This window comes from Notothenia rossii (genome assembly GCF_949606895.1).
Source record: "Notothenia rossii genome assembly, chromosome: 10".
Taxonomy (NCBI): Eukaryota; Metazoa; Chordata; class Actinopteri; order Perciformes; family Nototheniidae; genus Notothenia; species Notothenia rossii.
The window spans coordinates 57662236-57687333 of NC_136908.1; the positions used below are offsets into that span (position 1 = coordinate 57662236).

General features: G+C 40.9%; 1 protein-coding gene across 10 annotated transcripts in view; it reads right to left on the reverse strand.

The window, feature by feature from the left end:
- Positions 1–25098, reverse strand: part of dock4b (dedicator of cytokinesis 4b) — a 118251-nt gene that overhangs the window by 15388 nt on the left and 77765 nt on the right. For 5 of the 10 annotated variants that reach the window (XM_079656391.1, XM_079656389.1, XM_079656397.1 and 2 more), the window contains exons 24-47: positions 24173–24309; positions 22588–22722; positions 22074–22172; positions 21371–21465; positions 20937–21012; positions 20613–20713; positions 20325–20383; positions 19506–19654; positions 19020–19105; positions 17279–17305; positions 16883–16978; positions 16740–16800; positions 16018–16111; positions 15589–15737; positions 13930–14016; positions 13227–13331; positions 12811–12952; positions 10690–10856; positions 8634–8720; positions 6618–6794; positions 3534–3617; positions 2906–3025; positions 2514–2635; positions 1578–1698 (exon numbers count right to left, since the gene is read on the reverse strand). In XM_079656391.1, coding sequence (XP_079512517.1) covers positions 1578–1698; positions 2514–2635; positions 2906–3025; positions 3534–3617; positions 6618–6794; positions 8634–8720; positions 10690–10856; positions 12811–12952; positions 13227–13331; positions 13930–14016; positions 15589–15737; positions 16018–16111; positions 16740–16800; positions 16883–16978; positions 17279–17305; positions 19020–19105; positions 19506–19654; positions 20325–20383; positions 20613–20713; positions 20937–21012; positions 21371–21465; positions 22074–22172; positions 22588–22722; positions 24173–24309 — 2576 coding nt within the window. The remainder of the gene's footprint in view (positions 1–1577; positions 1699–2513; positions 2636–2905; positions 3026–3533; positions 3618–6617; positions 6795–8633; positions 8721–10689; positions 10857–12810; positions 12953–13226; positions 13332–13929; positions 14017–15588; positions 15738–16017; positions 16112–16739; positions 16801–16882; positions 16979–17278; positions 17306–19019; positions 19106–19505; positions 19655–20324; positions 20384–20612; positions 20714–20936; positions 21013–21370; positions 21466–22073; positions 22173–22587; positions 22723–24172; positions 24310–25098) is intronic. The other 5 variants (XM_079656393.1, XM_079656392.1, XM_079656395.1 and 2 more) reach the window with 3 other exon arrangements.

Here is a 25098-nt window from a genome sequence, read left to right on the forward strand (position 1 = left end):
GGCTCCACAAGGCTCTATAAGGCTCCATAAGGCTCCATAAGGCTCCACAAGGCTCCACAAGGCTCTACAAGGCTCCATAAGGCTCCATAAGGCTCTAATAAGGCTCCATAAGGCTCCATAAGGCTCCATAAGGCTCCATAAGGCTCTAATAAGGCTCCATAAGGCCCCATAAGGCTCCATAAGGATCCATAAGGCTCCATAAGGCTCCATAAGGCTCCATAAGGCTTCATTAGGTGAAAAATGATAACCTTTTTTAAAACTTACCAGAATGTTCTATCAATATCATATCTTGCCGTTACCTGCTTCGTCATTGAATCCACATTACTAATGGTTACATTTTGTATGTAGCCCTATCTTACCTCCATAATTAAACACGTTTCAGCTGTATAAAAAAGGGTCAAATCAACATGAGGGGGTTTTTACGGGGGGGTTATGTGCGGACGACAAAACTAGTCTAAACGAATCTTGGTTATAGCTTTATATTTCCTGTACAGACATGAGAACAGGAAGCAACCTAAAAAAGAGAAGCCAATGCAGAAGTGCACTAAACCTGATTCTTCTTCTTCTTCCTTGCTTCTTTCTATTATTTGTTTGACTCAATTGAAAGTCATTTAATGAAGTGTTTCTGTTGCAATATATATTGCTTTAAATGTTTTTTGTAAAGCCCCCTGTTGAAATATCCTATATAAATAAACTAAGCTTGCCTGGCATTCCCTAACCTTAATCAACTTTTGCAAATAAGAACATAAGTCTATGAGAAAAATTTCCCTACTTCTGACTTGATTTATTACCTCAGTTTACATTTTCCTAATGAGTTAAGGGAGTAAATTGCTTAAATACAGCATGATATTTATCTTGTAAATAATGGCCCTAATTTGGGGTAAAATACACAAATAAAAGTATGATGCTGAACTCCAGATCAAATCGTCAAACCAAGGGTTGATTGGTCATGTTGACTATGTTAACTTTGTATATACAGATGAGACTAGAAGCATTGACAATTTTTTTATAAAAACTTAAAGGAATACAAATGTTTCCACAGGGTAGGAGTAACAGTAAAGGCCTGTGACTTAAAAAGAAACCCGTCTGTAGAATCTTTGTTGGCGTACTTGATTTATATGATAAAAGCTATGATGTTCAAAAATAATATTCTAATAGCTTCAGTCCGATCCCTGACAACAGCCCTTTTCCCCTCTTCAGTTGGTCCCTGCCTCCTGTTATTCTAGGCCTGCCAGGTGCGCCACACAGCTTGCCAGCAGTTGTCGACAGCTTTCTGATTTGGCCAAATCTAGTTTAGATTACTGCCCAACTCCAGCAAGCTGCCTGGACGGAGCGCACAAAGCACTGCGTCCTTATTTGATATAATCAGGACAATTTGCTTGGCCGGACAAAGCTTAGTGAACAAGCAGAGAGGACAAAAGAGAGAAAGGGTCAGAGGAGAATAAAGAAATGAGGGTGGTTTGAAAAGTATTTCAACACACAGCGCGTGAAATCTGGCAGGGAGCGTGAGGGCAAATGTTTTTCTTTAAGATCCTTTGTGTGGGAAGGAATGAGAGGTCGCATGAGAGGGAGATTACCTGCATGTTGAAGACTTCATCCGAGCTCTCCGACTGCCCTGTGATGTTACTGACTTCATTGGAGGCCTGAGACGACAGAGAGGACGAAGAGTAGCGGTTCACGGCAGGGTAGCTGGGGAAACTGAGCAAAAGACAGAGGGGGATTACGGTCAGCGGAGACGGAGGTTTATGGGACTTTGCTTCATTGGGTTTCAGAGGTTTGACTCACCAAACCAAAAATTCAGGAAGGCAGGGAGGGGAGAAAGACAGAAGGGGATAGAAAATGTCAGATTATGAGAAGATAATCGATGCAGCAATCACAGCATTGCATCAAACGCTTGTCTGCGCAAAGGTGTGAAAGAAAGGTTAGAGAACAAACACAGTCGTCACCGAAAAATGATTTGTGTTAAAAATAGCGGCTTTGTTTTTGTGTGTCGCCGGAAAAGAAATCAAAGCTCAAATCAAAAAGTAAAAAATCGTGAAATGTCACCAAGAGACTGAGGTGTGTGTCTCTGTGTGCGTGTGTGTGTGTGTGTGTGTGTGTGTGTGTGGCGCATCCCCCCCCCCCTCCGGGATCAGACTGTGGAGGCAGAATGTCGCAGGTAGACAGAGTGGCAGGGTCAGTGAACACATCAAAAAGACACTCACATTCAGACACTGCTCGTATGCACAGTGTCTGAATGTGCGTGTTTTTGCGCGTGTTTTTTTTTGCTGCCAAAGAAATATCCCTTTGGGTGCCAGCCAGACATCCCCCACCCCCCACCCCCGCCCCCCTTCCCAACGCATTGTTTTTTCCAGATGGAGAACGGAAGAAGGAGGTGAAATGGGTACACGAAAAAAAAGTTACAAGCAAAGAAAGGTAGTGAGATCAAGACAGAAGGGGAGAGGGTTTTTCGGGTGATTTTTGTTACATTTCAAGGAAAGCAAGACAAACATGAAGAATAAAAAGATCACCACCTCCGCCTGGCGACCCCTCGGCCTCCGTCGGGGCTGATGATGTTGGGCACCGAGTTCCTGCATGTTCGCGGGCTCCCGTTGGTGAAGTGCACGGGGCTCGCACGCACATACGCTGGAAACTCCTAATATTGGAGAAAGAGGTAGTACACATGATTAGTTGCTTATTCAAGCCGGCGTGAGATATGTAAATAAAAAATGCACAAATACAGATACAGGAAGTGTGTATAATGAACGGTGGCTTTTTCGCCGTGGGTCCTTTTCTCAGAAGTCTAAATGCAGCGGTGGGGTTTCTGTTATCACACGCAGCGTGCACTTCCGTAAGAGATTGAATATCTTCTGTTTGACTTCATGTTTTAATCCCTGATTAATTTACGAATGATCTCCTGCCCTACCTGTATGCCGAGGCTGGATTTCATCAGGTGGAACTGGTCCACGAGCTTCTTGTGGAGGGGTCTCATGTCCTGGGGGACAAACTTCTCGTGCACAGCGAGGCCGTACTCCAGAATGTGTGCCTGCAAAACAAACGCTGGTTAACATCTCCCGGGTGTTACAAACAACCGAATCAGAGAACAAGACAAGAGGTCAACTTGAAATAAAAGGCTCTAATTCCTTCTTCTTCTTCTTTTCGCTCCAGATGTGATTGTTAAAACATCTCTGTAAATGTATATATAGTAGTCAGTGGCTTTCCACTTTACACATTTCATTGAGAACGGAGATTTGTTTTATGCAATATTGTATGACGTCTCAATTGGTCATACACCTTAAATATCTGGAAAAAATATAGGTGAACCAAGCTAATCTCACCCGATAGAGGGACTAACCCTAACTGGATAACTTACTCACAGTACAGAAAAACCTAATATATGTGGTAAAAGTCCAGATCCTGGCACCATTATTAGTGTTTTAAAATCGTTTTGAACAATGGAGCTGAACAGAGGACTTTTTTTAATTCCTTTCGTGACATTTCAAACGACTTATTAGCACACACACACTTAAATGCCCATATGTTTCATCACAAACCTGTTCAAACATGAGTTCTCTCAGTCGGCCGATCTTGTCTCCGTCCTCGGGGTGATTCATAACGTAGTCCTTCACGAAGAAGGCCTGCGTGGAGACAAAATGCACAACATCTGTTATTCACACACCGGGAGCTGGAGCGGTGGAGAAGCTTTCTCACTGCCGTGTTACCTGAATGGGCTGACACACTGAATTACCGTCCACACATTTGAGTAAAAACCCCATTTAAAAAGTGTTTAGCGAACTGAGCAAACGACCAAACGAGTAAACTCACATCCAGCTCAAATGGGGTGTAATGCTCCGTTTTTGTGATGTTATATATATATATCAAGTCCAGAAAAAAGACCAGCGAAAGAAAAAGTAAGGTGCCAAATTGTAGGATCAAATGATTGATTTAAAAGCCATAAATCTTACATCACGTATCTTCAGAAACAGCAGCCTTCTTTTTTGTAGGTTACTGACGGCCTTCTCTAATTGCTTTCCCAGACGTTTCCTTAAAGGGACGCCAATCAGAAACAGATAAGATGCTTTGAAATGATGATAACCCATATTTGTGGCGTCCGTGCATTAATCCCTCTGCTGTTTACAGTGCCATCAACACTTGTGATGCGTCTACAGATTATAGCAAATCCCTTTCAATCTGCATCGGAATGCACAAAGAGGAGGGGGACGGCGAGCCGATGAAAGGCCCCGGCTCACAATCTGCTTTCAGATCCGCCACAAAAATAAGAGACTGAAAAGGTAAAGGGGGTTCGTGGAGTTCGTGGAAAAAGAAAAAAACATCAGCATGGTTCCTATCCCAAGGACATGACTGTTTATCTCCAAAGAGACAGAGCCAGATGACAGTTAAATAGAAAAGATGCCGCTTCAAACGCGTAGATCCCTGTCAGTGAATGCATTCGGCTTGCAGACTATCAATAAAAAAAGGAGTATTATTATTCCAGACAAACATCCTCCGATTGCAAGATAGCATGTATTAGTATGCATGATTTCACAATCCTCTCTTTTGCGACACGAATGGAAATATCGCATCGCATAGACGCCATGAACTTCTGATACCTTGCCAAGGTAGTAACTCTATAAGACGCTGCCTTTCAGCACATTTCATCCAAGGACCTCCGGAAAAAGGCGGCAAAAAGAATCAATAATCTTCTACCAATGATGGAAATGTTCCGTCGGGCTGCAGGGAGTGAGTCGTCGCTATGGAGGGGCGCCGTTAATCATTACCAAAGTCCAATTAGAGATGGAATGCTTAGGGGGGAATAAATCAGACGGCATCCCCCCTCAAGGGTTTCAACTCAAACTAAAGCAATAAATCTGAATATTAATAATGACAATTCCTCCTTCATTTGCAGCCGAACAAAACTCCACAGCTGTCAATAAGCATTACGTTGAAATGTTCTGTTGGGGTGCTGCATGCAAAGAGTGTGAAAGCAGAACGTTTGTTTTATTCAAATGGTAACAATATTACATGTTTGCTAATTGGTGGCTAACATGTAAAGCTCTCTAAGCCTTTAATTTGCACAAATAAAGAATTAAAGGGGCCCTATAATGCTAATTTTCAGGTTCATATTTGTAATTATAGTCAAACATTTTCACCATGTTTGCCTTTTTTAAAACAGTGTAAGGCTTATTAATCTTATATATCGAAACAAAGGGTACACCTGTATTCATGAGTTAGAATTTAGGGTGGTGGTGGCGAAGTCGATAGGGACTTGGCTTGGCAACTGGAAGGTCACCAGTTCAAGTCCCGGCAAGATCAAGTGCTACCGAGGTGTCCCTGAGCAAGGCACCGGGCAGCCCACTGCTCCTAACACTAGGATGGACCAAATGCAGAGAAACAATTTCCCCACAGGGATTAATAAAAGTATATCAAAATAAAAAATCTAATTAAGTCAGCTAAAAAGGTTCAACACATCATTTACACTTTCTTTTTTTATAATCAGTCAAACCAGACTGCATATTGATGGGAAGACAAGGTTATACAAATGGAAATACACCCGTGATGCTCTCGAAAAGTGTTTGACAATAAAGTGCTGCTCTTAAGCTGAAAATCATTCCAAATACCTGCCATTTCTTTAACAGAATAATGGCATAGGTGAGAAGCACTCCACGACCCTTGCGACTCCATCAAGAATCCTCAGAACCTTAATAGGCTGCTTCAACACAGAGACACGCTCCTCTGCACAAACACCGTATACAGTCTCACACACACACACACACACACACACACACACACACACACACACACACACACACACACACACACACACACACACACACACACACACACACACACACACACACACACACACACACACACACACACACACACACACACACACACACACACACACACACACACACACACACACACACACACACACACACACACACACACACACACACACACAGGAAAAGGGAGGTTGCTATGCGACACAAGCCTGGTCGCTGAGTCCACTCAGTTTATTGCGGGTGAAAGCCGATTTTTTTCCTACAATTGAGCTTTCTCCTAGGTTTGTGCCGTTTTCGTGCAATTGCCTACTGTCGAGGAGCTTCTGGCGAAGGAGTAGATGCAAATGTTTGTCAGAGGGATTGACTGTATTCCAGTTTTTCTCTAGCAATCTGTGTGTCTGCCTGTTACCACTTCAGTGTATAATACAGCAGCTGAATAAACACTCCCCTCTCATTCATTCAGCCATTATTGCTCATCCATCTCCCTTCCTCCCACTCCTTTATCCGCACTCCTCTGACATGACCCCTCTCTCTCCCCCACATCCATCCTTCCATCTACCCCTCTGTCACCATATCACCCATCCATCTTATTTCCCCCCCCCGCCTGTTTTCCTCTCATCTATCCATTCCTTCCATCCATAACATTCAAAGCCTTCACCCAGCCATTCATGCGTCCATCCATCCATCTGTTCCTCCGCTCCTACCCGTGCAAAACGCTCCCTGTCCGTGCGAGGCGCCGTTAAATCCCACCTTCATGCATCATCAGGCGATCCATACGTCATTGCTACTCACTCCTGCCACCTTCTCTAAAACCCCCCAACCTTATCCATCCATCCATCCATCCCAACGTACCTCCTGGTAGCGGGCCAGCCCCCCGTTGACGGCGGCGTCGATGACTCCGTTGAGGCACATCGTGAGGGGGTTGATGTTCTGCATCTGCCGGCTCTGACACTGGGTGATCAGTGTGCGGAGCTGTAAGTTCTTGTTCTCGATCACCTCGATGGCGTTCTCCAGCGGGCTGACTTCCACCTGAGGATAGGCAGGTTGAGGAGACATTTGTTAAAGGGCCACATCTTCTGTAGCTCTGGAGAGAGTTTTCGGTACCACCTTACAATAAAACTACCCTTATAAAGGATTCACAAAGGGTTTATAATTAGGTTGTACACACTTTATGAATCATTAAGAACCGTTTATAAACCAGTTCTAACATCGTTTTCTAACATCAACACAGGCTCACTATTTGGCAAGATGGCTAAGCTTTATGTTGGCTACCTAGCTTACTTCGTCGTCTTCATCAGCCAGCATCCTTGGTATCTGTTGTTCACTGAGTTTATTACTGCCAAAAGGGAGCCTTATTTTAAAGTGTAAAACACATTCCCCTTTATATGAATGAGTTACTAACATTTCTCATAAGGCTTAGCAGAACAGATAAATGTGGGCTCACTATTTGGCAAGCAACCGGTCACAGTTGCCCTTTTCATCTCATTTCTTATAAAAGCTTATTAAGGATTTATAAAGTGTTCACAACCTAATTAATAAATGAATTACAAACTATTCGTAAACCCTTTATAAGGGTAGTCTTATTGTAAAGTGGTACCGAGTTTTCTAATGACTTAAACTTTCAAAAATGGTACGCTTTTGCAAATAAAATTATAATTTCTAAAGCCGTACCATTAGAACACGTACATCTCAAGATCCGACTGATATTCTAATCTTTTTTTTTCATGGACACATAATTCATTCATTGTTAATGTTCATTAACACATTTTGGCCACTTGGGGGCTTCAGAAAACCAACTATAGACAAAAAACTGACATATAATCATCTTTCACATTTGAAGTGGTGATTTTTTTTTTGCAAAAAGTTGACTTATAGACACCTTCAGGGGGATATGGGGAAACATTCACATTAATTTAGAGTAGTTTTTTTGCTACATGATGAATTCAATCCAATATTTGCCTTTTTTTTTTCCTCTATTTTTGGTCTCCTCCACCTTCAGAGAGAGAAAGTTTTTCCATGACATTGGGAAGCAATGCTGACGAGTGAAATAAGATTAACCAAAACAGTCATGTTCCAAGCAGTAAAAAAAGTGAAAAGAACTACCTGTACCACCTTTCACATACACACAATTTGTTGCAGCAGCTTTTTGTATAGCGCACACAATGCATAAATGATAACAGGCAAATAATTAGCACAAGGTCCCTTTTCCCTTTACTTATGAATACATAACACATATCATTTCTATCGAGCACAGTCCTCTGCCTCACACAACGCCTATTCCTTTTGTTCAATAGAGCTTTTACCAGCCCTGTATTTTATAAGCTATTGCGCTACACATCATAGAATAATACGTATTTCAAAATCCACAATTTCACACAACGCTCGGCAGCGATGGGCTAAAGAACATGCTCAGAGACACTGCGTTATGTTTCGCATTCGCCGGACAAAACCGCATTTAAAATCCACCCACACTTCAGATCTGAATGAGAGGATGGAAAGCTTTGGAAGGGATTTGTGTTGCAATGGACTCAAATATGATCAAGTCTAAAAACACAGGATAAGTATTGGTAAAAATGTCCCAATATAAAAATCTATTAAAAAAATTGGATGTTGGCAATCAAAGCAATACGATTACAGTTTAAGCACAACAACACATATATCCAATGGAAGACATTTAATGTGTCCAATAGCCCCAGAGTCATGATTCAGGCCATTATTGTTGTTCAATGAAACAACTTGAATCAATATTTGCACCTATTGCCTGGTGGTCCTTTGAATTGCTGCCTGAAAGAGAGTATTAGCCCTTGTGTGAGATGTGTGTTGCAGTAATGTCTTTATGGTTATTCCATCAGAGGTGGACACACTCACCAGCTCTCTCTTCTCCACTTCAAACCAGCGGGAGATGCCAGGAAGACTCTGCACCAGAGTCAGGGTCGTCCTCTCCACCCACAGGCTCTGCACAAACACACAATGAACCTGTGAGTGTTAGCTGAAACACACTTTTTAAAAAAAAAGCTACTACCACTCCTTCTCTGGCACGATTTACTTACAGATGCATAGTTTGAGGAAAACATGCATGTGTACGACTACTGCCAAACAACCACTTGAAGGGGTAGGTCAGGTGTCATATCTTATATATCCTCTCATCGTTCATGTCCAACCACTTACCCTGTCAGCCAGCACGCTTGTCAATGTGCCAGAATCCCACAAGGTTATACTGACAGCACGTAAACTACAGTAACTCTAGCATTCACTGCAGACTGTTAGCATGCAAGAGTCACGCTATGGTACTTTGTCTGCTTTGTAGTTATATAATTGGAATTATAGTTAGCTATTTAATTACATTTTTTAAGACGAACTTACCCTAGCTTTAGACTTTTATTAGCCTTCTTGAGACACGTCTTTAAAGTTTTGATTCAAAATGTTCTGAACATTTGGGAACATGTGAAAATGAGTTTTTGAAAACTTCAATAATTAAGTTCAGAGGCAAAACAATCCCACACATTAAATTTCAATGCAGGATTATTCAATGCTAGAAATGCAATGACTTTTTAATTAAAAAAACAGATGGAAGAGATAAACTCCCAAAAGCAAGCGGTACAAAAGTATGAAAAAAAAAAAAATAGGAGACCTCTGGAAGAGCATTGGTAAAAAGAACGTTTTTTTTAGTCTTGATTTAAAAAAAAAAAAAGTTATCAAGGTCAAAAGACAAGGTCAAACTAAATGGTTTGATTCTCACTGAGGATGTATTCAGGCACAGCAGTGCTTTGAGCGAAATGCTAACACCAGCACGCAAACATGCTGACCGTGCTGAAGTTCAGAAGTATACGTTCAAATGTTAGTTTAGCATGCTGACGTTTGCTAATAAGCGCTAAGCTAACTTATTTAAGCTTAGTTCAGAGCTTGGTGTCTTGCTCAAGGACTCTCCAGCAGAGCAGATGAGCGCTGACAGCCTTATCGATCCCGTGTCCTCAGGTTGAAGAAGGGTCTTCCGACTCACTACACAACCGAGCTGACCTTTATTGATTTTCTGCTTTTTAAGACCAAAAAACCCACCTGAAAACCTCTCGGATATAAAAAAGTTTGAGCGCAGGAAGTTCAAAGGAAAAGCTGTTGAATATAAAGTCTTGACCTTTGTGCAAACAACTTTTTTCTGCAGTTGGTAACTTTTGTGTTGAATTTTGTAAAGAAATAAGTTTTGTGACGACTTCATTTCCTGCCTGCTGCAAAAGTTGATCATACATATTATTCCCACCTGAGAGCCAGAGATAAGCAGCCCTGATGGAAATGTGATATCGTGATTACATTTGGCCAAATAGCTTTGATGGAACTGAGATGAAATGAGCGTGTGTGTGTGTATGTGTGTGTTAATATTAAATATGTATGAGCCTTAAACTGTGACAGGGTCTTTATGGTGTTTAAAGTGTGTGCAGCTGCGTGGGTTTGCATGTGCGAGACTGAAGTGGGCTGTATAGACTTAATTTGTGCGGCTCTGACTAGTACCCGAGCATAATTACAGATACCGGAGTCACGATGAATAAAACATGCGCTACACACATACTAATACCTGGGCAAAGGTTCAAACCATCATTACCTACACAAGCCTATGATCGATGAGCACGGTGGAGAAGGAAGAAGATGAAGCTTTTTCACATGGGGCTGCGGTGGAAAAATGCTAATGATCAAGAATGTATCATTTCAAAGTAAGAAATATATTCTTGCTGTATCCCATATCACATTTTGTGCAGCTATTCCAACAGCTGTTAAAGTGCATTATCTAAAAGCTCCTTTGTGAAAAAGGGATAGAAGTAAAGTCAATGCAGATAAATGTTGCATCACAGTGTGTGTGGTGCATTCTTCGTGCTTCATGTGACAGCAGCTGCCTATCTTCCTCATCAATGTCCCCCCCCCCCCCCCCCCGTACCTTGAACTCATTCTCCTTGTCTTTGGTGCCCTTGTGAAAAGGCCGGTCATATCTGAACCTCCAGATGTGATTGAACTTGTAGAAGCTTTTGATGTTGTCAGGCACTCCGTCTCTCTGCAGCACGTCCTGAGTCTCGGGGATGGGGGTTACGGCGTAGATCTGCAGGTCTGCCAGCACCGGAAGTTAAGGAAAAGCAGGAGAGAGTGACATGGGAAAGCACTGTGGATCCAAACTAACAAGAAGTCTTCAGTGACCTGAAAAGAACATGGGAAATGGCAGACGCTCTCACACAGAGGACGAACACAGACGTGAGTTTTATGGGGAAGTATGCTTCTTTAAGATAAGTTCATTTCTCCGAGAGTTTTTCTTTTTAGAGACACTTGTCTTTACAAAGAGTCACAATAACCTGTCAAGGATGTACATAATTAGAACACATGAAAAAAAACTAGGGCTGTCAGCGCTTGCTATTTATCTGAAAACAGTTTTGAGACCACTTTCTCCAGGGGCGGGACATTTCTAAGCAGTTGACCAATCACAACAGAGTCTGCCAGCTAACCAATCAGAGCAGACTGGGCTCTGGTTTCAGACAGAGGGTGAAAAGAGGTGCTGAAGCACAGGCAGTATGAGAACAATAAAGAGCTTTTTGAACATTAAAGCAAGGAGACACGCCACAGTAGAGGTGAATAAAAATACAAATACGAACCTGAGCACAATATGTCCTCTTTAAGATAAGCTGTAAGCTGAGATGTTATAATAAATTAATTATCCTTCAGATATATCTTGCCAGTTGGTCATGCATTTCTTCATTCCAACACCACAGTTGTATGTGTTTTATCTCCCCTGAAGTAAAAGTAAATATTCAGTGTGTGTCTTGTGTGTAGAAGGATATGAAGTGTTTTTTCTCTGGCTCACCCCCAGCGTCTCGACTCGAGAGAAGTTAATTTGGACAGCTATTGTACATACATTCATATGCATGAGTGTTTGCAACAAGGATATACAGATGGCGGAGCAATCTGAGAGAGACTCTATTAATTAGCGTTATGTGCAAATAACGCAGCGGTGTGCTAATTCATTCAGAAGTGCCCTGTCCCTCTCAGTAAGGGGAGCACATACAAGCAAACACAACACATGCATACATAACAACAGCCACATACAGAGCATATTTAACATGTCATCCATCTGCTTTCCTTTTCTTTAGAGCTGCTCTCTAGAGTAATTTTGACATTATGCCTCCCTACCGCTCTATATAGGCCAACAGTTGTCCCATACGTCAGCTTGAATAATTAAAAAGGCTCCCATATTTTACATTTCAACGCCGTGCTGACTTGATTTATGTAAGATTTGGTTGTAAGACACAAAATGAAGTGGAATATAAAAACTTGTGAGCAGAAGTCCTATTTTTCAAACACTGCGCACATATATTCATATTTTTCCTATATGTTCACATTAGCATAGCCACACTGCCAAAATGAAACCTATAAAGATACAATAAACGGTTGATGTGAATTTAAAAGACATGTATAATTAACTTGCTATTGTGCCTTTCATAATAGTAGTTATTTGTATCACAAGGGTTATGTATGAAAATCAATGCTTTATAAATGTCACAATCCTACTAAAAGTCATATTTGAAGCCTCTTCATTAAAAGAGCATACATTTGATTTATGTGAGCATTATTTAAGGAGACTATGAACTGTAAATGAAGATGACAATCCCTTAGTAGTATCTTAACTTTCCAAAGACTGCCACAAATCAGAAGGTTGTCTGCCAGTATTTAGCCTGAGAGACAGACCACAGGGATTATAGCCTTTGCAGACCATTGAAATGCACAGAAACCCACACTACAGGAAGGGAGGAGACCATAGTGCTTATTTTTCCATTGAGATTCGGTATGTTAGTTGTAATAAGCAGAACAGTATGTGTGTTCCTGTGAAAGAGCCTTTGATAAATACACCAAATAGCTAGAAGGAGGCATGGTGCGTGAAAGCAAGCAAGTGCCTCATTACAGGTAATTATGTGGATGTAAACACAAAGCTGATTGTTTGATAGTGTCTATATATCTTCTGCTGTTTTTATTATCATCCAATTCCTTCATGTGCTTGTTTTTATTGCAAGGATACACTGAGCGTCGGCCTGGTATATGGTCTGGTCCGGCTGGTTGACGTGCTGCATGGCGATGGCGTGCGGGAACTCGTTGAGCATCCGCTGCTGAAAAGCCTCCAGCCTCTCGTAGTCATGGCCGCGGCACACAAACTCCTTATTCTGCAGAGGGGGGAGTAGAACGGAGGAGAGCGTGGGGTTAGACTGACATCTAGTGGACGCATGTTGTAACTACATCTCCTGAATGCAAAATCCACGGCGGCCTGTTACATCATTAAATAGCATTGAATAAGAGTAGCTGAATGTCACCTCACACTGAAGGAGTCTTATGTAAGAGAAAGTTCATTCTTCTTGCAGGTCTATTTTTTTTTACTTTGGAGAGTATCAGTCTATTTAAATTGCCCTTGACAAAGAGGGAATATAGAGATGTCTTTACCCGTAAGAAGAAAGGAAACTTCTTTCCGTAGAAACCCACTCTGAAGAATTCAGGCTCTAATCTCTGCTGGTCCATGATCTTATCATAGAGAGAGGCTTCCATCATCTGAAAAGAAGAAAAGGACAATATAACCAACAGTGAGGATTTGTTATATTGATGAAAGCAGTCATTTGTCTTTTCTTAGCACACATGTAAATACTTTTATTTGTACATGATATTTTTTTTTTTTTACAAGTCTTTTTATTTCATTATAGTGTACAATAATCGATGCCATTTCGTACATGATATTTAAAAAAACAAAAAGTGCCCCATGTGTTCAGAAATAATTACTGAGGTGAAGTTATTTTTGTTTCACCTTCCATATTCTCCAGGTGAATTCACACAACCTTGGATTGGGATTATCTCTTTTTTATATATATATATATATATATATATATGATTTATTTGTGACATTGTCAAACACAGCAAGCACACATACATAGACCCTCACATGTACAATAAAGGGAGTGAAAGAGACTACCAGGGTCAACAATATAAAAAAAAAAAAAACACCAAACAGACCTTAACCACAAAAAACAACGTACAGCATATTCATTCTAAAGCATATTAAATAGCAGGTGCATTATAGGAATAAAACTAAACGTGTTTCCTAAGACTCCATCTTCACAAGGCAAAGCATCAATCATTTTTTAGGACAACTTACCCTCATCTTGCTCAGGTTCCTGTAGTCATAGTAACTCTCGTATTGGTCAGCCAGTTCTCTGCACAGGATGATGCCGTTCTCCCAACACTGAAAATATAGCAAATATTAAAACCATCAAAAAAGCTCATGCCTTTCCGTCTGATTTGGATTAGTAAATATGAATAGAAGGCGTGATCTGCCCAGCTGCATTTCCCCCACTGGATGGCACTATCGAGTCAACAAAGAGTCTGATCTATACTCTTCATGCAGGTACACACAGCCATCTTGCTAATTAAAATAAAAGCTTTCCTTTCCTGCTGCCTTCAGATCCCCGCGCGGTGGCAGATGGCACAGCTCGTGAATGTGAAGGGAAATTGGACTATGAGTAACGAGGGGAGCGGCTTTAACGATTCTGCGGCGCCGCTGTGTTATTTCATCAGGGATGCTGAAGTTTTCTTTCTGTTGGAGTGTGTGTGTGTGAAAGCTTAAAGGGACTCTACAACGCTGCTTCTCTCTGACAGTGCAGAACAGTAGCAAATGCAGTTAGGATAAAGAGATACCATCAGTAACAGCGGGGGGGGGAAGACGGGAAGTAATGGACTTCCTTAGCATGTGAGCTACTTCCTTAAATGCTGCTGAATTCGGAATCAGCTAAAGTCTGTTCATTTTGAGCTGCTGCATAAAAAATACAAATCATGCTTTACCCACAGTTGTTGAATGTAATAATGTATATTTTCCACATTTATATATGTATTTTTTTTTTTTATTCTTTAATTCTTTCTTTTTAATGCTATTTTATTTTATTATTTCTGAAATATGTTGGACTGTTTATTTATTTTGCCTTAATTTCTCTTATGTACATTGCCTTGTGTTTTTTATGCTGCTACAATGCAAACATTTCCCAAAGTGGGATCAATAAAGTAGCTATCTATCTATCCATCCATCCATCCATCCATCCATCCATCCATCCATCCACCTACCTACCTATCCATCCATCTACCCACCCACCTACCTACCTACATATCCATCCATCTACCCACCCACCTACCTACCTACCTACCTACCTACATATCCATCCATCCATCCATCCACCCACCCACCCACCCACCTACCTATCCATCCATCCATCCATCCATCCACCCACCCACCTATCCATCCATCCATCCATCTACCTACCTACCTATCCATCCATCCATCCATCCACCCACCTATCCATCCATCCATCCATCCACCCACCCACCCACCTACCTATCCATCCATCCATCCATCCATCCATCCACCCACCTATCCATCCATCCATCCATCCATCCATCCACCCACCCACCTATCCATCCATCCATCCACCCACCCACCTATCCATCCATCCACCCATCCATCCATCCACCCACCCATATACCTACCTACCTACCTATCCATCCATCCATCCATCCATCTACCTACCTACCTACCCATCCATCCACCCACCCACCCACCCACCCACCCACCTACCTACCTACCTACCTACCTACGCATCCATCCATCCATCCAACTACCTACCTACCTACCCATCCATCCAACTACCTACCTACCTATCTATCCATCTACATGAAAGAAGTAGTGCTAAACTGTCCCACAAATACTGAAATGTTTGATTAACTGAACAAAGTAGAGTTTGTGAAAAATATTTGATGTGTCGCTCACCTTCCCCCTGTCGAAGTTCTGGACGATGGTGAGGTGCAGGTACTCCTTTCTCTGCCACTCGCTCTGCATGGGGTAGTTCAGGAACTCTCGTAGCGGCCTGTCTGACCACTCCAGTAACTCATCGTACAGCAGCAGGGTGTACGATGCCTCTGTGACACACACACACACACACACACACACACACACACACACACACACACACACACACACACACACACACACACACACACACACACACACACACACACACACACACACACACACACACACACACACACACACACACACACACACACACACACACACACACACACACACACACACACACACACACACACACACACACACACACACACACAGTCAGGATTTATGATGATTTGTTGAAAACCAGAATCTCCCACATATGCAAACACCCACACGCTCACGTACCGGTGTAGTTTTGTGCTTTAAAGTGCAGGTCGTACAGTTTGTGGATGTAGCGGATGTACATCTCCTCTTTGTTCAGCTCAGTTTTGTAGAAGTTCTGGCAGCAGCAGCAGCGGGTGGTTCAGGGATGATTAAAGACAAAAGGAATGGCATAAGAGAAAGAGAAGCATATGCAAATTGTTCCATAGTAGAAATGCAAAAATGTATTCCTGCTACAGTGACTTTCATTCAATCTGCCCACACACCCAGGTGCTCTGACAGATGGCAGAAAAAAGGGCTATACAATGGAAATATAATAGAATAAAGTTTTGTCATATCAGTGTCCTGGAGGAAAAATATATGATGTTTTTTTTACCACAATTAATTTGAGAAACTCACTAGTATAGATATCCAATATTTGATCAATAGTAGAAGTTCAATTAATCAGGTTAACAACTACACTGCTCCAACACTATGTCAAGCTATGAAAGTCTTGAACTTAATGCAAATAATAAAGAAATTGTTTGATATTATGGGAAATGCACTTTACAGTATCTCCTTGTCCCGAAGAGTTACATTAGATTGGTATCTACTATTACGTGTGTTTGGAAGATATGAAGCTTCAGCCTTGAGAGGGTTAGCTTAGCATAAAAACAACTAGCCTGGCTCCCAAGAGGATGCAGTCAATTGATGATTTTGTTAGAAATCTGGTTTTATACAAGCCAAAAACAACCACATCTACTCACCAGTAAACTGACTGTGCATCCGATCTTTTTACCATCCACTTCTCCCAGCTTCATACAATCCCTGTGATGGACACATTGCAACATATGAGACAAACGAAATTCAAATGGACTTGTTCCTGATATAGTCAGAGTGCACTCCTCACCTATAGTCCAGCAATCTCTCCATTAGGCGAGTGACGGTGGCGATCAGAGAGATGCCGCTCTCCCTCCAGGTCTCCCTCTCAATCTTCTTCAGAAGGCTGCAGGACAAGATCGAGAGATGTCCAGATTAAAAGAGACAAGGGATAAAGGAGAGCAAATGGGAACGGAAAGGTGACTGAAGGGAAAAGGAAGAATAAATTACTGCAAAAGAAAAGGAGGCGAAGCAAAGTCAATCGCACCTATGCTTTTGGGCCTCACAGAAAGTCATATAGCTGTTTCACCAGCTATAGATTTGAATAGAATTGCTAGAATATATATATTTTTGGAAAAATGTACACCCTTCCCGCTGTTCCCCCTCACACACGAACACAGAGAGAACAAAGAGGAGAGCGTCTTACCTAGGGTACGGACCAAACAGAGGAATTCTACTCCAGGCGGGAAGCATAGGCGGAATAAATTAATATTAATATGATTAATATCAGCACACACTCACACGGGTAAAATTAAGGGGTTAGTGGATTTAGTAGGAGGAAAGAAAAATGTAATCAAAACAATATATCAATTAGGAAAGGAGAATAAAAGAAGGTGTGCATTAGCATAAAACTAACTTGCATTCATGTTGAATTATGTACAGGCAGTTTAATAATTATATCATATTGCACATTATAAATTATTTATGTAGTTTTAATCCTATGCAGTGATGTTAGACTATTCTCTGCAATGGCTCACATGTACAAATGGTGGCGAATAGAATGATTGACTATGATAGACAAAGGGACGGTGGATGAATATTTAAAACATTATCATTATCACACTAAGATCCACATCAATATGAGAGTAGAAGAGGTAGGTGAATTGGAAAGAATGGCTTCATTTAATGTACTATGTTTTGGAAAGCTCAGTGGAAATGTGGAGGAGGACATCAAAATATGAAGAGGCAGACACACACACACACTAACACACACACAGAAGCGTGACACATACACAAAGCATGCAGGAGTGCAAACTTGGAGAGACAAGGACAGAGTGGAGTGGCCACGGCGGAGGTGTGAGTGAAGATGAAGGTGGATACTCATCACTTACATCTCATTATTATTCAATTATCAATGTATTCATTAGAAACAGTTATGGAAATGAATAACTAACCACTGCCTAAACTTTACTCATCAATATATTCTGCTTTCATGACACCGAAAGAAAATAAATGTGAAACTTAAAAAAAAAAAATGTTGCTATATGGAAGACAAAAGCTGCCAAAATAAATAAATACAGACACACAAACATTTTTTTTAAAAGTAAAAAAATATATAAGATTTGATAAACAATGAATATGGAGGATAACCAGCTGCCAAAATAAAGAAATACACACAAATAAATACATAAGAAATACAGAAATTGATCAATTAAGGAATAAATGACACCAACGATGACATAAAAAATAAAATGTTGGGATTTGTTAATAATACAAATAAAATGGCCATAAATAAATATGCCTGTTTTAATTTGTCCCTGATTTATGATACCTTTATAATATTTCCTGCTTCTTATTTACTTTCCTTTTTTTTTTTTTTTTGTGCAGACTGTATCCTCCATAGCTCTGGTATCAATCTAACAGCTTAACACACGTAAGAGTACATCCAGATAAAGGAGCATTAGCTGAGCATTAATTCTGTTATCGGTGCACTTTGGCTGTTTGGGTTAGAGGCTCATTTCCAAAGTGGAATACAGATAAGGCTAACAAGCCGGAGTTAAAGCTTCCTGTTTGATGAAGCCTTGTGTGGGCTTTATCATGTTGGCCACTGGAGTCAATAAACAGCTGTTCTAGTTCGAGGAAGTGTCCTGGTATTTTAAAATGGACCCTCTGTTTGCGCCTTAACTGTAATTTTACAGTTAAGATCGCTGTCAGTTACTCACTGTCCTTAAGTACAATTTGGAAGTCTTTGTATTTTACTCAGGTACTTCCATTTGTTGCTACTTGATTTAGAACCTTAATACTTCTCCCACCACTGACTCTACGGGAACATTAAACACTGACTAAATCCCTCTTTCTTTAAAAAACCAAGGTAGACAAATGGAAGTATACATGTCTCCTAATCCTCTGATTAGCTGTGTCTATAGCTGTTCCTCTCTCTGACTCACATGCTGTTGAAGAGCTCCCTGTACGTCTCGTCTCCTTTGCCCTCAGACATCAAACTGTCCAGCTTGTCGATCAGCTTGGCCTCCACCTGTGTGTAAAAAAAAAAAAATGTTAATCTCAAAAGGAGCATGGGTGCGTTAGAGCAAAAAACTGAACAGTGTGTAGTCAATCAAATCACTTCATGTCAAAGTCAGTCACGTGTCAGAGTAAAAGTAATAGACATTTACATTTTCACGACTTAATCTTTCATGGATGTCATGTTTTAAGTGTTTGTTGGGGTTTACGTAAATGCCTGCCGAGAGACTTCAGATTGAAATTAGCTAAAAATCTGGCATATATGATCTCTGTGTATTTTCCTGCATGGTCCTTATGGTGACTTTCACTCGCTTATGATAGAGAGAAGTTTCCAATGAGCTATGCGTGTGAGGGGTAAAACTTGCTTTTGTATACGAGCTTCAGGAAAGATCATCCACTTTTAACTTCTGTACCTGTTTGAAATTGCCGCTGCGTCTCTGCTCCCAGTCCATCATGTCGTGGAAGATGGGGATCATGACATTCCTCAGATCAGGCTGAGGCACCAGCGTCACCTCCAGGAACGGACCAATCATGGCGGGGATGAAGTTCAGCTTGTGTTCCCCTGGAGGAGAGACGGAGGGCCACACGGAGGTTAAGCTCTCCCTTTATCCCTGAACACAGCACACTGTTTACTTCAGAGGCAATTTAGCCAACTCTGGAAAGCTTTCTACTTCTGTTCGAAAAATGTCAACAACTACAAGCAGCTACCATAATGTGGCTTAAGTGCACTGCACTCTATCAAAATGAATGTTAATCAGCGTCTGGGTTACTTAAAATCCATTATTGTTTTTATTGACATCAAATCAAACTAAAACAAAGTGACTTTTTTCAAATTTGACAAAAACACACTAAAATGAAAAATCATGAAAACTCAAAATTGGACAGATCCATCTGCTGAACAAAAGGTTGTCAGCACTCAGCTGGTTACCATGGCAACAAATACTTGTTGGCATGAAGAAAGAAGGCTGAGAGCGTTTTTGCTTCCCATCATCTCAAGAACGGAGAAATAATACAGAATGTTTTTGTCTCTACTTTCTCTGATGGTGGTGAGTCACAAGGACATGTTTTTAAGTGACTGTAAGATATACTTTCTGCTGCGATGAAAGACCGACAGTTGCTTTTGCAGTACATCATTAGCGTCACTCATACCGAGTTAAATTGTATACTATTTTCTCTTTTTATAGAATGTTTTTTAGGAATCAACTTAGAATTGTACTGAATCATCATCTTACCTAAATTCTGCCACATGCTGAAGATCTCACAGCCCATCATCACCCTCATGTCTCCATACCTGCACCATAACGCAGAAAGGTTAGAAGTATGTACTCGCTGCAGGCAAATACATGGAGAAGCAGCGAGAACAGCATGTAACGTCATTATAAAGAATGTGTGTGTGTGTGTGTGTGTGTGTGTGTGTGTGTGTGTGTGTGTGTGTGTGTGTGTATGTGTGTGTGTGTGTGTGTGTGTGTGTGTGGAATTTGTTCAGAGAATGGGAGCAGGATAGAGAAATCAAAACTTACTTTTCCAGAATCTTCTTCCTCTTGGAGGGGGAGAAGGACTCCAGCTGGAGACAGGGCTGGTTAATAAATATTACTGACAGGTAGAAGTACGAGTCCCAAACCTGAAATAACAAGAAACAAAACATAATAATAAAACAATGGCATCATAAGATATAAGCTGAATGGGTGTGGATGTGGAAGCTTTGTAACACAGTAGCATTACACACACACACACACACACACACACACACACACACACACACACACACACACACACACACACACACACACACACACACACACACACACACACACACACACACACACACACACACACACACACACCTTGTAGTCAAACTTGTCGTTGAGGAAGTTCTTCCTCAGAGCGTCAGAAAGGTAGAGAACGGTTGTGATGATGACACTGAAAGAGCGAGAGAAAGAGACAACGAGGAGAAGGAGGTTATTCGCTTCCAGGAAAATGCATCACCATGAACTATTAACATTTAAAAGGCCCTTTCAAATATCAAATTAAATTGTATTTAAAGTAAGAGCACTACTTAAAAAATCCCCTGCTTTTGACAATTGAAACTGTCTAGATGTTATCAGTTTGGTGCAATAGTACCTGTCTCTGTACCTCCACCTGCTGAAATGTAAAAGCATGTCTCTTTGGATACATGAAGGCAGTTTCCCTTTTAAAAGAGACACACTGTCCACGGCTCTACACACACTTTCCACGGATCTGTGTCTATGCGTGGACATTGATGTGTGTGTGGTCTTACTTGTTGGTGACCAACCGCATGACGGTCCAGTCTTTGGGAAACATTTCTGGTCGGATCAGGATCCTGAAGACTGTGAAGATCTGAAGGAGGAAATCCTGCAACACAAGACAGAAAAACACACACATTGAAAACTCAAATCAATATCAGGCTTGCCAAATTAATTCTAAGCGTGTACAGTATCTTAAAGCAGCCTCTAGTCTACGTCTTGCTCAACGGTACTTACAGTAAACGATATGTTTTGAGCATTATTTCGCATCACATATTTGTATTCAAAGGGGTAGAGGTTTGAAATGTGTGTAACATATTAACCACGGTGACCATGTCGTGTACTTAAAAGGGATATGTTATGCTCAATATCAGGTGCATACTTCTACTGCAAGATGTTTACATTAATGCTCATGAAACAAATGCTTTTTACGTAAAAATAAACGCTATCTCATTGTGCCTCATTAACATTTTTTATTTGCATTTTGTAACAATATCAGCATCGAGGTATTTGGGCAAAATTAAAGCTAAAATACAGAAGACAACAGTTCTGCTTTTCCTTTCCGCAGAATGTAAAAGTGTCAAAACACACATTGGCTAAGAAAGAACACAATATAAACCAATGAGGCTAAATCAGAACCAAGATATGGGTATGGTCTGAGAGGAAGGGGAAGAGAAGCTGGGACAATCCGATGTTATTGGGGGGCAGGGGTCTTACCCTCAGGTTGTCTTTGCTGCTGAAAGCCTGCAGCAGCTGCTGGTAGTGTCTGTCACTCATCTGTCGCAGAAGGGCCAACAAACACGCCACAAACTCCCCCTGACAGCATCGAGCATGAGGACAGAGGAAGAGAAATACATTTGAATGCTCTGAAATAACCACCATAATCCTCAAGGCTGCTATAAATTACTGAAATGAATTGTGCTATTGTATTGTAACAACGGTTAAGGCGATGAAACCTGGTGTTATTAATCCCATAGGACATTTATTGGTAACTGGTAAGAATTTACAACATTAGCAGAGCTCTATTTTTAAAGAATAACCCCCTCCTTGAGTCTCCGTCATCACACAAGGATAATCTCATTATTTCCCTCTTCATTATTCCCCCTTTGTGCTGTGAATTATTGCTGTTAATGTCAGATTATATAATTACTCCTGCACATTTTGTCCAGTCCCAAAACAATTAGTATTAGCAATCACACACATTGTGCTGTACACGGTAAAACACACATACAGTGACATCCTGGAACTGCAGTCTCATGGTGGGGCCGGCAGGCTGGGGCCGGTTGCTTATTTCCAGAATGGTTCTCATCAAATCTCCCAGCAGGCTTTCCACAATCAGCTCCACCTCTTCTGAGACCACCGGCTCCTGCACAAAGGACCAAAAGCATGAATAACAGGCATTAAATTAAGGATACTCTTCAGAGGCAAAGGAAAACCTGAAATGTCACGGTGATCCTTCAAATAGGGACAATGCTCTCTCCAAGTGACATAACTGTTCCCTTAAAGTTCATTCATTTGGATTGCTGTGATCTTACTTTAATGGCAGTTTTAATGAGGCTTAAACAACTAAGTGTGGGGACTTATAAGAAATCTGAAAGCTAGAAAATCATAGAGAAAAAGGAAAATGGTGAGGAATAAAAGAAGATGGAATACAAAGGAGAGGCAGACAGTTGTGTGTGTGTGTGTGTGTGTGTGTGTGTGTGTGTGTGTGTGTGTGTGTGTGTGTGTGTGTGTGTGTGTGTGTGTGTGTGTGTGTGTGTGTGTGTGTGTGTGTGTGTGTGTGTGTGTGTGTGTGTGTTTGTCTGCCTGTCTGTGTGTGTGTGTCCCTCTAGTCTCCCCCCCTGACAAGACAGACAGGTCTTGGCTGGAGCGATAATGAGAAGGAGCTTCAGACTGGCACATTGGCTGCCACTGCTGTCACTTCCCTTTAGATGTGGTGCCAGTCTGAGTGTGTGCGTGTAAGTGTGCGTGTGCGTGTGTGTGTGTGTGTGTGTGTGCGTGTGCGTGTGTGTGTGTGTGGACTACCGGGCCACTAGCTGCCCCTCTGGCACAAACAGTGCACATTCCAGACAAACACACACAGCCCAAAGTGACTGCCATTCCTACAATGCCCATTGCTAAATGGATGGGTCTCATTACTGAACTGCATGGCTTCCAATGTCCTTGCTACAGAGACTAATTGACTGTATACATAACAAGGCAATCTGCTCCTGCAATGTATTGGTGAGAAAATTGCTGTCAGACTATTTCCTCTAGTTTTGACTACCTTTAAAGTTATTTTCCAGTTATAGTATGGTGGTAGTTACCTTTGTCTACACAGGGTTTATGTATGTGTTTAGATGTCTACAGGAGACATCTACACATACATAAGCCCTGTCAAATCACACACATTTCACAATAACCTTCTAGACACATGAATATGAGGTATTACGCGCTATAGACAAGATGATAGGCCAAACAACTTCCTTAGACGCATAGCTATTTTAAAAAAAAAACGATTTAACTATCCCTATCACCCAAAAAATAACTGAGTTTTCATTAATATGTCATTCCTTCATTCTGCTTTAACTGAGCATTTCCTAAGATGTCCCTACCATTCCTTGACTTTTATGCAACAACACTGCTTGTGTGCAACATATACTTATTAACAATTTATAAATGTTATGACTGGCTGTTTCTTGTGTATGCTTACTTACTTTGGAAATGCTGCTACCTATTTTTTACCTTGGATTTGTACCTATTTGATTAGCACTGTCTGCAATTAATGTCTCCGCTGTGGGACATTGAAATGGTTTCTGATTCTCTGTGTTACTCACCGAAGAGCCGTTCTCCTCCTTGATGATGAGGGACAGCATGCTGGTGAGGATGCGGGCGCATATCACCAGGTCTCTCTGCTCCTGCATGTGAGCCTGGAGGACCCGCAGCACCACCGGCAGCAGGATGCACCGCGACTCTGCAACACACACACAGGTTTCAAACATCAAATACATAACGATATATAAGGGGTGAACAGGCAAAAATGCATCTAATTCATCCAACTAATCTTCTGTGTCTTCACAAATGCACAACAGACATAACTACATTTATCCAAACGTAATTTATTGTGTAACAATTATATGATTTCTTGCTACACGTAGCCTTTGCGAGCATGGTGGCTATGAAACGTTGACAGTCTTTTGCTTTATTAAATCAGAATAAGGGTTAACTGCCTAGTAGGTTTACACATACAGTAAAATGAATTAGCTTGGTGTATGATAGTGCATACACAAACACAGTAAGAGGAAATAGGATCAAATATATAAGACAATATTTATATTTAAAAATACATCTATATAAATATTTTTATATATATATAAAAAAAAGAAATATGACACATTACTCTCAAAAATACATATGTTTTATATATTAAATGCTGTAGAACAATGCAAGTACACCCATCATTTTACTTTAACTTCTTACATCTATTTGAATTTTTTATTTTTATTTCGTTCTATGTCATCGTTAATTGGACATCTTTACTTAAACCTCATATGTTTGTATAAATATCTTTATTCTATTTTATTGTATCCTCTTGTTGAACATCTTACCAGTGTTTCCCATACATTGATTTATTTGTGGCGGGCCGCCACAATTAAATATCGTCCGCCACAAATGGACCTCATAAAAAAAAAAAAAATTATTATTATTATTATTTTAATTTTTTTTTTATATATATTTTTTTTTTGGTAGTCTAATGGATAGT